Source organism: Sinocyclocheilus rhinocerous, unplaced genomic scaffold (genome assembly GCF_001515625.1).
Source record: "Sinocyclocheilus rhinocerous isolate Xijiao unplaced genomic scaffold, SAMN03320098_v1.1 scaffold72, whole genome shotgun sequence".
Taxonomy (NCBI): Eukaryota; Metazoa; Chordata; class Actinopteri; order Cypriniformes; family Cyprinidae; genus Sinocyclocheilus; species Sinocyclocheilus rhinocerous.
The window spans coordinates 56,637-70,381 of NW_015628351.1; the positions used below are offsets into that span (position 1 = coordinate 56,637).

General features: G+C 36.7%; 1 protein-coding gene across 1 annotated transcript in view; it reads left to right on the forward strand.

Annotated features, from left to right (window-relative positions):
• The first annotated feature begins 1,008 nt into the window (after nt 1-1,008).
• Nucleotides 1,009-13,745, forward strand: part of LOC107737662 (membrane-associated guanylate kinase, WW and PDZ domain-containing protein 3-like) — a 60,905-nt gene continuing 48,168 nt past the window's right edge. The window contains exons 1-2 of the mRNA XM_016549254.1: nt 1,009-1,183; nt 9,007-9,126. Coding sequence (XP_016404740.1) covers nt 1,009-1,183; nt 9,007-9,126 — 295 coding nt within the window. The remainder of the gene's footprint in view (nt 1,184-9,006; nt 9,127-13,745) is intronic.

The following is a 13,745-nucleotide window of genomic DNA, read 5'->3' on the forward strand; positions in this document are numbered from 1 at the left end:
TTTGTCATCCACACAGCTGTTACTAATGAGCGGAACTCAGTCACAGATTTTCAAATTTCTGTATAAAAATATAAATCTTACATCATTTTACACATATATCATTCTACAAGTTTCTTTAATGGCAGTTTGCAAAACTTTTAAGCAAATAATGCTCTTCTCATCAAGAGTTTTTTTTTTTTTTTTGAAAATGAATAATCATAAATACATAAATGTATTTTCTGACCAAATGTTTATAATTAAAATTTTAATGGTTTTAAGAAGTCTCTTATACTCACTAAGGCTGCATTTATTTGATTAAAAACACAATAAAAACTGTAATATTGTGAAATAATATTAGAATTTAAAATAACTGTTTTCTATTTGAATCTATTTTAAAAGGTAATTTATTCCTGTGATTACAAAGTAGAATTTTCAGCAGCCATTACTCCTGTTTTCAGTGTCATATGATCTTTCAGAAATCATTATAATATGCTGATTTGGTACTCAAAAATAAATGAACAAATACATACATAAAAAAATAAAATATTATTATTAAAGTTGAAAACATCTGTGCTGCTTAATATTTTTTTGTGGAAACTGATATATTTTTTTAGTATTCTTTGCTGAATAGACAGTTTAAAATAACAGAATTTATTTGAAATCGAAATCTTTTTTAACATTATAAATGTATTTATTTATGAGAATTAAAAAAGGTTATTTGCTCTCTATATGACAGATTACGGTAATAAGGTTTTAATAATAAATTATTTTAATTTAATGAATTAAATAATTTAATAATTTTACCTTATTTTGGTAATAAGGTCAGATTATGGTAAATTTAAGGTTTATATATCTTAAAATATTACATCCTATTTTTCAACCCCTCTGCTCTAATCTGTCATATAGAGAGCACTTTAGCTTGATCCGATCAATTTCTGAAGAATAAAATCAATGGGTGAAACCTACATATTTTGGAATGATAAATATCCTGTTTCAATCGTCACAATATGGATGCAAAATAGTTCGCAAATGCTGTTTTTGTACTCAAACTACCCAAAGTTTACCCAAATTCAATGCGTCTCTGCAGGTAAGGTGTTAAACACGGATCTGCGTCATTACCTCAGCCTGCAGTTCCAGAAAGGCTCTTTGGACCACAAGCTCCAGCAGGTGATCAGAGATAACCTGTACCTGCGCACCATTCCCTGTGAGTACCACACACATTCACACGTCTGACCTCGCTCAGATCCTCAGAACTCATTAAATGTGTTAGTGCAGGTCACACTCAGATGATTCTGCCATGACTCCGGCTGCTCAGACAGTAATTATGGTGTCAGTAACATGTCTTCAGTACGTAATTTCAAAGGGTGGTATATGATGGGTGCTGTGAACGCTTTAGACTGGTTGTATTAGAGTCAGCATTGTAGCTGCATATGAAATGGCTCCCGGTTTCCCATATAGTGCACTGTGTGATGAACAGTAGATGAAATTATTACAGGCAATCACTGCTTCCGGGTTTTTCAGTCAAGCAGCTTTTAGTGAAGCATTGAGCAGTATTGCAGTTCTGATGATCTGTTAAAGGGATAGTTCACCCAAAAATGAAAAATTGATGTTTATCTGCTTACCCCCAGGGCATCCAAGATGTAGGTGACTTTGTTTCTTCAGTAGAACACAAACTGAGATTTTTAACTCAAACCGTTTATCTACATTCTCAATTGGGAGTGTCAATGACTGACAGACTGCAACGGTTTGTGTTAAAAATCTTCATTTGTGTTCTACTGAAGAAACAAAGTCACCTACATCTTGGATGCCCTGGGGGTAAGCAGATAAACATCAAATTTTCATTTTTGGGTGAACTATCCCTTTAAGCAGTATATAATGGTGTTCGTTTATTTTAATTGTTTACAAAATATTTACAAAACATTTCACCACAAAAGTTCTTTCAAAGACATACATTACATTATTAGTGTTGCATGATTTTTGTTCACTAAATAGCCAATGCATGCCATGGTAGATAATTTGTTATTTATTTTGTACTATTCTCTGAGGTCCACTTGCAATTTTATCAAGATTTGTCATAATTTAGAAGTAATAGACTATTTTCTGTCCTGTTTTGACCCCCCTCATCTAAATGCTCCATTTGAATAGTTGTGGCGGATTGTAGACTCGGAAGTAAATGCCCACTGCTATGAGTTGTGTATGTTTGACAGCCTACTTCCTTCACAGATGTTTATTTAGGATAAAAACACATAAATACTCAGTACATATCAAATTATTTGTAATAGCATAATGAAAAGAGTTACTCATTCTCTTGTGGTGCGACATCATGCCCAATGTAGTCAGCACAGCATCGTCTTTTTGCTTCAATCTTTCTGAAAATCCTGCGTCAAATTGTGCCTTGTTTGTAAATGAATCCGCGGTAAATTGAAGTGAACAAAGGACCAAGTTCTTACTGACGCTTCATAAAAAATAAAGTTTATCGTTTGGTTTCTGCGTAGACCTGCGTTTGCCTCTCTCATTATTTAAACTACATGCACGAATCAGTGGGCGGGGCTAAACAGGCAGCGATGTAGAAGCAGGCATTGATCATCTTCTGTGGAGGCGGTGTTTAGCCACACTATTATGTCATAAAGTGGCACATTTCACAACCTGTCGTTTCGGCAGACTGCCTTCAATATAAGCTGTTTTTGAAATAGTGAGAAAGTTTTGAGTTCTGAAACTTACAGGATGTTTTTATAGCACAATGTGACCTCTTATTTATCAAAAGATAAAGAGAATTTTGATTTCTCAGTTCACGACCCCTTAAAAAGGTGAAATTGGTTTTATTAGAGCAAATGCGATCTGATAACTGGAATCCGAATCGTGATCTGTGTAAAAAATATATTTGTCCTTGTCCACCAAACAAAGCTGGAAATGGTGTTTCAACCCATCAGCACCTTTCGGTCATTTTCAGCTGTATTTAAATGAGCGTCTAATCTAAAACAGCTCTTGAGAACCCAGAAGTGCTGGTGCCGAGTGTTAGTTTTAACGCAGTAATTTCACCTAAAGGGAATGTTGAAAGAGTGAATAGACTCAGCATGTGTTTTCTAGGGTTATTCACATGCTCTTCCTCTCCATTCTGCCCTCACCTGGTAGAACAGACTCTTCACCCAGCTGAGCATCAAGAGTCACAGCGTTCCTTCATTCTTAAAGGGTTAGTTCACCCAAAAATGAAAATTAGCCCATAAATTACTCACCCTCATGTCATCCTAGGTGTATATGACTTTCTTCTTTTACCACAACTATAATAACAACACAGAGAAACAATGTAATTGGAATCACTTTCAGAATGTTTTTTCCCCAGCTGATGAATAATAAAAACATTGACATCCAAATATAATTTACTGAAGAGCTTCAGTATTTAAAGAGGCAGAAGACAGAACTACAGCGCACGGCCGCATGCGTATTATAAATAGAACGCTATCGTCTGTTAATGTGGACGCTAATATACTTACCATTTCAGTTATTGTTCTTGGTGTGATTCCTGCCACATGCCTGCTTTAACAAGCAGATGCCGGAGGCCGCTGATGCCTGCTTGAGGACAGTTTATTCCTTCTCTCCCTCTCTCCCTGTTTCTTTTGTGCCAATTTCAGTTTCCATACTTCCAATGTCTGAGCTAATGTCACATAATCATGATCGATTAAACCTGTTGGGTAATGTAGAATTACTTGCCAGTATTGGCTCAGTAATTTCTTGGCAACAGTTTTCAGTTACAGACTGTCTGGAACAGACAACCATCTTTTTTTTAACAACATCAATGCCAATAAACCAGTACGTAATCACGGAATGAGTTTTGCTCTTTTGTTGTGCAGAATACAGTATGTGGTCTGGCCACAAACCAGTGAATTAGTGAAACATATGCCTTAATTACTCGCACATCTTTAATTAGTGCTTTTTTTCTCTCGGGCTGTGGTGTAATCTTTTAATTAGTGCTGTTTGTTAAGGCACTTACCATCATTAATATGGCTCATACTTAGGGTTAGAGATTTAAAAAAAAACATTTAATACTAACTATTTAAGGAAGATTTCACCTGAAAATGAAAGTTCTGTAATTATATACTCACCCTTTTTGTAATTCCAAACCTGTTTGACTTTTTTCTTTTGGGAAACAGAACTGAAAATATGTCTTGGTGTTTTTTAGTTTTTTTTCCTGTAGTGAAATTTAGTGATCTAATGTTTTTTGTTTTTTTTGACCCCTTCGAATTTCATTGGACATTTCATGGACAAAAAATGGTAAAAATGTTCTTCAGAATATCTTCTCATATGCACCACACAACAAAGAAATTCCAGAGCCACAAGGACCAGAATATCACACACTTGGTAATGGGATTTTATGACTTTAATCACATAGCAACCGCATTTCAACAGCCAAACAGTGTTGTGTCAGCAAGCTATGCACCAGCAAGGTTTACAGGTTTTTTCTTCAGTAAATGTAAAAATGTAGTCTCTATCTGTTAATTTAGAGATGTGATATAGTTTTTGCTGTTTTCATTTAGTGAGTCCTGCACCTGGCATGTGGCTCTTTATAATTTGGGATTTAAATGGACACCAGGCCTGAGCAGATGTTTTGACATTTCAACATTGCATGAGACACTGGCTCAGTGTGTGGAATCTCTAATGTCATTCTCATCCACTGCCCTTGTTACGGTCTGTTCAGGCCCATGACTCAACACACAGTCCTCCATTGATTCACACTTTTCCATCCAGTATAATCATAAGCATCGGGCTGAGAGCCAGATGATGGACAGGTCTAATTATATTTAATAGCGCCGGTAGTAGCAGTAATGTCAGAATGAACTGTCATAGTTCATCTTCCAGGCTTCAGTCAAGTAAAATAATCAAATAATGATTTAATTATAAGTTATTAATCACAGTAAAGGTGAAGGACAGTGAGGAGCAGTATTGCCATTTAATAGAAGTCAATGTTTAATAATACAATGCATTACACATAATTCCTATGCCTAGACATTTTCTGTTGAAAGATTATTTCACCTAAATATGCAAATTCTGACATTATTTACTCACATTTATGCAGTTTCAAACTCCTTTCACTTTATTCCTCATATTAAAATTTTATATTTTGAAGAAATATAAATTCTTCGGAACACAATTTAAAATATTTTGGATGAAAACCAGGAGGCTTGTGACTGTCCCATTGACTGCCAAGTAAATTACACTCTCAAGGTCCAGAAAAGTATGAAAGACATCTTCAGAATAGTCCATCTGCCATCAGTGGTTCAATCTGAATTTTATGAAGCGACGAGAATACGTTTTGTACGCAAAGAAAACAAAAATAACGACTTTATTCAACAATTCGTCTCCTCCGCGTCACTTCGTTCAAATCAAAGTGTAAATACACGTAGAAAACGTATCCTTGCAGCGTGGCTTTTTCTTCGCGTACAAAAAGTATTCTCGTCGCTTCATAAAATTTAGATTGAACCACTGATGGCAGATGGACTATTCTGACTATGTCTTTCATACTTTTCTGGACCTTGACAGTGTAATTTACTTGGCAGTCAATGGGACAGTCACAAGCCTCCTGGTTTTCATCCAAAATATCTTAAATTGTGTTCCGAAGACGAACGAAGCTTTTACGGGTTTGGAACGACATGGGGGTTCATTTTGGGGTGGAGTAACCCTTTAAGGTTTATGAATGGATCAACTGCTTCATTAAAAAGAATCAGCTCAAAAGAAAGAATTGTTCACTGATCCAGTTCTCTCACTGATTTCTTAAGTTGATTCTTTATTGATTATGGTTCACAGAAGAAAATTAATAGTGATTTAGCTGGCTAGGCTTCAGAACACCAACTTTATTTTTTAGAATTTAACAAATGTGTGGTCACTATGAAATGTAGTCTGAAATCGGTTCCCTTCATGAAGCACTGACTGCACTGTCCGTCAAACTCTTTGCTCATCTGAAAACTTCTGGAATGGAACTGTTGCACATGTCTGTCTGGACACGGGGACAGAAAAGTCATTAAAGCCATGTCCTTCGAAAAAAAAAAAGGGGGGGAAAGAAGAACGCCTGGAGTCCAAATTGCCACATAATCTTTGAAGCTCGACTGAAGCCTCCATCTCCCTCCCTCCTCCTGCTGGCATTAATATCCGTTATAGCTCAACGGTAACCCCTCTCTGCCTCATCCGCAGATATAGAAAAATGAATGCGGAAATAAAAAAAGTGCCCTAGGTGGTCAATCTTAAAGGATTGCTTTTTTTTTTTTTTTTAAGATTTAAGACTTTAAACTTTTCCAGAGCTTGTTAAGGGATCTCACAGCTGACCATGAGTACATAATGAGTTTTGAATGTAATTCATCCCCTCTTTAATGCCACAAAATAAACACCTCACACCTCAGTCTTCTGTATGATATAAAAATACAGAATTCATATGTTGAAAGCCTAATACTAACTTCCATTTTTTTAGAAAGATTTTGTGCTTCAAAGCAGTCTTTGAAGAGCAAGAATTGTTTTAGGAGAGGGCCAAGTAGGGTTAGGTGCTTAAGCAGCTGGCGGTGTTTCGTGTAGCTTGTGCAAACTGCAGAGCTAATTGTTTGTTTATCTTCCTGCAGCACAGAAACTGGCATCTGGGCTCTCGCCCCACAGTAGCTGCTGTGTGACTGTCAATTTGACAAACTTTAGTGATAAAGCAAGAAAAGTGTGAACTGTAGTTGCGATCGAAAAAGAGACACTACAGCAGAATATGGATGCAGATGATTCATTGTGTTCTCTCTTGTACAGAGGACAACAATAAAGGCTCACAAAAGTTAGCCATGTTGTCTTTTGTTCAGTGACAGAATGTTTGCAGAGCGTTTCTGTTTGCAGTTCCTCTTACAGCAGAGAAAATGAGGTCATATTCTTTATATTTCATGTTCTTTATATTTATCTTAATGATTTAATGCAATTGAGTTTTAAATTGTAGTCCTAAAATCTTTGTCAGCTTTTTTTGGCAAGTGAGGTTAAATATACAGGAATGATTTAGCTTACAAATCATTGTGTATTTCAGGTCAGGTGAAACTCAGATTACATTTTAAATGCACTTGTTTTGGGGTTTGGAATTATGAGATTTTTATGATACAGTATCTGACTTTACATGTAGTGTAGATAATTATATTCAGAAGATGAATTAATGAATAAATTGATTTATGAATTGATTTATGATGAATCGCTTTTTGTATTACTCATTTGTAAGTCGCTTTGGATAAAAGTGTGTGCTAAATGAATAATATGTAGGCCCAATCCCAATTCTATTTTATACCCCTTCCCCTGGTCCCTTGAAACAGAGTGTCAAGGGGTAGGGGTGAAAATATTCCCCTAAGAATTGGGACACCACTACTATGCCGTCACACGTCATCATACGCCAATACACACACCTATGCTGGTGTGAATTAGAGCCTTTAATTATCGTTAATGCGCTGCTTACTGACACACACACACACACATATCAGAAATCGCGCAGCTCACATCCAGGAGCAAAGAAACTTGTCAACGCTGCCCCACGACTTTTATTAATAACAGTTTAAATACTGAATCGCTACATTATATTTTCCAGCAACGAGAGGATAAAATCGCTGTTTTTGAAGTAAACTCACTCTAAAAACAGAAACGCACAGATGCGCATACATGCAACTTCCATCTCTCTCGGTCTCTCTCTCTCGCTCTCGAATTGGCAATATTTGAGAAAAGGGTTTAGCGATTTATAATTATTGGGGTACTAGCCCTCCTCAATGTCTATGGTGGTTATCGCCCTGATCAGACATGAAAATATGTTGTGGCACTATCGTGCAGTCTGTAATGATATGACGTTAGCAAACTTTAGCGATTTTTTGCAAACATTTCTTTGAGTAACATGACCGTAAATATGAACTCACGATTGAATGTAACATAAAAACAAATGATTACTTTTCGTTAAAATCTTTATTAATGCCAAAAATGCTTACATTATGTGTCTTTTTGTTCGCTCAGGCAGCCATGTTGCCGCTGAAGCCGGTTTACGCTGAGATAATTCATACCCCTTCGTTTGAAGTGGGGTCCCGAAAAATCTTTGTTTGAAGGGCTATCTGGCCCTTCCCCTACCCCTACCCCTCCAACCAAAAGAGAATCGAGACACCCCTACCCCTTCACGTGAATGCGCGAAACGGAGGGGTAGGGGAAAGGGGAAGGGTTAAGGGGTAGAATTGGGATTGGGCCTACATGTCATAAATAGCGAACAATTCATCAGTCCATGTTTCATTTTTTATTTTTTTTATCTTTTCATTTTTGATAATCTGTTACGTTTGGATATACGTCACAATATGAAAAAACTGATCTGTCTCTATTTCCATTTCATCATGACTTTAATATTTTTTCATTGCAAGTATGGGGGAGGTACAGGGGTAAGTGATAAAATCTGTACCTAAAAGGCATTTAAAATTATAACATTTTCCCAAGAAAATTTCAATGTCACCTTCCTTTAAAGGGGTCATATGATGCGATTTCAAGTTTTCCTTTCTCTTTGGAGTGTTACAAGCTGATTGTGCATAGATAAGATCCCTGAAGTTGCAAAGACTAAAGTCTCAAAACCAAAGAGATATTCTTTATCAAAGTTAAGACTCTGCCACGCCCCCCTAAAACGGCTCGTCCTAACACGCCCCCACGACGAGTGCTTGCGGTGTTCGGCCAATCACAATGCACTGGGTCAGCTGGCCAATCAGAGCAGACTGCGCTTGTCGGAAGGAGGGACTTTGTAGAAAACTAAGCGTTTGAGAGAGGCGGGGCATAGAGGACCTACAATAATGTACAGTATTTGAAAAATAATGTGTTTTTTGAAAATTAAAGCATGTCAACATATTCTTTAACACCAAATACACAAAATAATGATCTTTAAAAAAGCATCATATGACCCCTTTAACAAAAACAAAACAAAAAATATGTTCATAGTTGAAGTAATACCTTTACACAAAAAGGGCATTCTTCTTCTAATAATTTGTTACTCATCATTCTGTGTGCCTTTGGCAGGTACCACGAGGCAGCCTCGCGAAGGGGAGGTTCCAGGAGTGGACTATAATTTCATCAGCGTGGGGGAGTTTCGTGTGCTGGAGGAGAGTGGCCTGCTACTGGAGAGTGGAACATATGATGGTACGAAACCGTGTGTAGGAGCTCTGAAAGTCAAATATCATTTCCTGTGGGCATGTTATACAGATACTTGTTGAGAACACAATCTAAATTAGATATATTTGCAGAAGGAACTACTAGTGTTTGCAAGATGCATGGAAGTGAGAAAGGGTAATGCATTCTGCATCTTGTTTTCTATCTGCTGTGCATGAGAATCAACATTTAACCCGACACGACAGTGTAAAGTAGAAGATGTATAAGACCAATTCAGTATGCAAGAGCTGCAAAGCTCAACTTAATGTAAATAAGGGGTTATAAGGGGAAATAAGTTCACTTTTTGGATTCAGAGGTTGAATTGACAAGCCTGCTGGCGACCAAAAGCTCAGAAATGTCCCTTAAAGCGAAATTTAAAGTGATATTTCACCCAAAAATGAATATTCACTATATACTCATCATTTACTCACCTTCATGTCCTTCCAAACCAATATGACTTTCGTCTGTGTAACACAAAAGAAGATAGTTTGAAAAATGTCTGTTTTTTGTCCCTACAATGAAAGGCAATGGGGTCCATTGTTGTTTTGGACCCCACTGACCTTCATTGAACAAACAAAAACAGTTCAAAAGGAAATACTTTTTTCTGTTTCTCAGAAAAGCTGTGCAGGTTTGGATTGAAGTGAGGGTGCATAAACAGTGACAGAATGTTAATTTTGGAGTGAACTATTCCTTTAAAGCTAAAAATTATCTACAAAACAAAGTTTGGATGGAGCCTGTATTGCTTTTGAGCTGAATTAATTGCAGATGAAAAAGAAGAAAGTGGAATTTCAATACAAGCTCTGTAACTAGGTCATCTCAGTTGATGTTGAACATTGGTTTCCTTCACTCTTAAAGTACTGCTTTCAAAGTCTGTAGATTACCGTAGCAAAAAAATCATGTGGGCTACATTACTGTGTAGTTGCAGCATCAGTTGCTGACTCACCATGTTTTTATGTTAATAAAGGGAGACAAGTGTGCTGGATGTTTGTACTGCATACTCTTTTATTTGGCATATACCTCCTCTGCTGACTTGAAATAGTTCAGAACAGAGGGCGTTCACCTTGTGTGATTCATACCGTCTCTGTAACATGCCTAAAGGATCTCAAGGTCTGAGTTATTAATGTTGCAGCCTCAAAGCCAGTGAGTTCCTCACTGATAAACCCAGTAAATGCTTGGAGAAGTCCTAGCCTTTGGCCGTGTGTGAGGGAGGTGGGTTTGGTTAATGATCCCTTGATGAGTCACTAAGTGCCCTTTTTTAATGGGAAGGTCTCGTCGTAGTTTCCAGGGTATAGAAGTAAATCTGTCCGATGTGCATGTCACAGTGGGTGACTTTTACTGGGGCCTTTCCATCTACATGAAATATCTTGACTCTTGGGATTTTAGTTTGAAGGATAATTTCACACTCACCAATTCTGGTTAGTGATTTCTTGTCTTCCCATGACATCTGGCAAGGATTTGATGCCTTAAACCAGCATGATTTATTGAGTCTATAAACATATTTATAATAGTGGACTTGTTTGCTGTTTTGTTCAAAATATGCTTCCCATGTACCTGTAGGGCAACTTATTGATTTGTTTGATCTGTTATATATTTGAATATAATTTAATTATATATATAAATAAATATACACTACTGTTTAAAAGTTAGGGGTCAATAAGATTTTTTTTTAATGAAATCAATACTTTTATTCAGCAAGGACAAATAAAATTGGTCAAAAGTGACAGTTTTTACTGTTGCAAGAAAATCTTCTTTTCAATAAATGCTGTTCTTTTGAGTTTTTATTCATCCTGTAAAAAATTTATTGCAGTTTCCTCAAATATTAAACAGCACAGCTGTTTTTATCATTAAGAAATGTTTCTTGAACACCAAATCAGCATATTAGAATGATTTCTGAAGGCTGCTGAAAATTCAGCCATGCCATCACAGGAATAAATTACATTTTAAAATATATTAATTTATTCTATTTTACATTTTATTTAAATTTATACATGTTATTTTAATTTACAATAATATTTCACAGTATTACTGTTTTTACTGTATTTTGATAAAAATACATGCAGCCTTGGTGAAGATAAGAGACTTTTTTTCGAAAACGTTTAAAAAATCTTGCTAACTCCTTTGTATAATACGTAATATAATGTAATGTGATATAATATTGTTTACATTTTATTTTTATAATATAATATAATAAAATATTATAAAGAAACGCCCCTTATACTGAGTAACTTGACTTTGACCATAAACATTCCTTAAACTAATATATGATCTTGTTTGTGATGGTCTCTATTCTTCTGTGAAACATGTTTTTGTGGGCACATTCCTGTTCTGTTATTGTTAACTGTTGGTTTAGATGAGCAGACTGCAGTGTGTTCAACTCCATCTCCTTAAAAGCAGAGGAACTGATTCTGTCCTGGTTTTGTACTGATTTGTCCTGGTAGTGTGTGAAACAGGAAGTCCGTTTTCAGGCTTTCAGGCAAGTTTTGTACACCTGTATAAATTCAGGGCCATGCTGAAGAACAAACTCTCAAGCTAAAGATAATGCTGTCTGTATGCAATAGAGAGTGATTTTATGTGTTCTCCAGACTTGAGTTTTGCTGTTTTCAGGCCAAGGAAATAATTGACCAGTTTTTCAACATGCCCGGAGCATGATGTAATCAATGGTAACTTGAGTTTTATGGAGTAAACTCTGTTTCCTGTTTGAATGCTTCACTGGGTCGTTGTTGTCTTACAACAGTGATTAAAAATAATGAGAACTTGCATTTGAATCCCTTGAGGAAAATCTCCTACATGTGTCCTTGCTTTTCTAATGATTGCTTTAGTGTCGAATATTGAAGGATGGCCACCTTAGTGACACAGGTAGACAATGTTTATAAACCAGAACACGTCCACCCACAATTCCATGAGAAGTGAGCGATGACGACAGTTATGGCAATCACCCTTTCTCTCTGCCATGTTCCTGGAGGGATCATTTAGATCAGTGGTTCTCAACCTTTTTGACTCCAAGGCTCTAGGAATTTCCAGTTGTTCATGATTTATTGGATAAGGATTTTGGGGGGAATTTTTTAGAGCTTGGCATTTCTAGAAAATTGCATATGCATTATAAAAAATACTCATGGAGTTATAAGATTTTAATGATTTATACATGGCTTTTTTTCAGGTCTAGAATTCAAATAATATAAAAAAAAATAAAAAAAAAATACAACTGTTCATTGTTAGTTCGTTAGCTCAGGTCCATAAAATAATAACAGATACTTTTGATTTCAGTACTGTATTGGTAAATGTTGAAATTAACTTTAACTAAATGCTTTAGAAGTATTTTTAGTGTTAGTTGATGTTAATGTTAACAAGTGGAACCTTATAGTAAAGTGTTACAGTTGTGGCTTATTTTAATGCTTGTTTTGTGTCATTTTAAATCATTTCAAGTCTTCACAAGGACCCTTCGGAAGTTTGCTAAGGCCCTCTGGTTGAGCACCACTGATTTTGATCACTCCTCAGGATGAGTTTTATCATTAATGACGTCCACAGAATTGCTTGAGAGCCCGTCTCATCTCTGAACGAGAGCAAGAGCCCTCTTCTCTTTGTGTAGATGCAGAATCAAGAGCATTGAACAACCACTGAACATCCCCACTGCCCACAACAATATCCCCAACATCCCGCAATAGGATCCAAAAGGCTTTGGGCGATGTGGTTTTCCATCTGTCCATACTTCGGCAGTCTGCTCAGTGTCTCACACGAAGAAACTCAAGGCTTTGAAGTGCTTTTCCCAAGTGAGACAAACTTTTCCTTCAGCTTATTACCTTGTAAAATTGAACACTGACCACAAACCAAAGCATCAAGTTCATATTTGGGGGTTCTTGCTTTTGTGCACACTTTGTCACCAGTTATAGTCAAAAAAAAAAAAAAAGATATGAAGTGTTTAAAATTCTGTGCAAAGCTTAGCAGATACTGACTAAACTGCAGGTTTTGATTTGTATTTTTGGTGCAATGATGTTTAAATTGCACTGCAACTTGGCCCGAGTGGGTAAAGGTTATAGATGAGTCAACTCGCATTTCATTTAGGTTTAAGGGTGTGAGGCTGTATGTGCTTGTGTGGGTGAGTGTGTGAGAGAGTAAACATCATTCAGGGAAAATTTCAGTAGCAAGTCTGTATTTGTTGTGCTCGTTGATCGTCACGGGTGAATTGTCGTCCTCCATCAGTTCATCGGGGACGCAGGAGCAGGCATGGTGTTATTTATTTGACATGAAACACTCAAATGTTAAATAACTACCTGCTATCAGCCCGTCTCTCTTTCCTCCTGTATGCTATTCAGTGTGCAATGGTGAAAGGAAGATGGTTTCAAATCATCGCCATTTCTCTGTCAGCGCCTAGCCGTCTCCCAGAGATTAATGCTAAGAAATATCATCTCAGACCCCGGTGGATGACCCTCCCTCCTTCTTGCTGTTTTTTTATGGCCGTTAATCAAGGATGACGCAGTGCGCTGTTTATGAGCGATCCATCATGCTGTGCCCGCTGTTTGACAGGGGACCCTAGAGGCTGTGACATGACATGCTTATGGCCATGATTTGATCACACTTTTCTACTGTGCTGCGTACGCAGGTATAATCAAGAC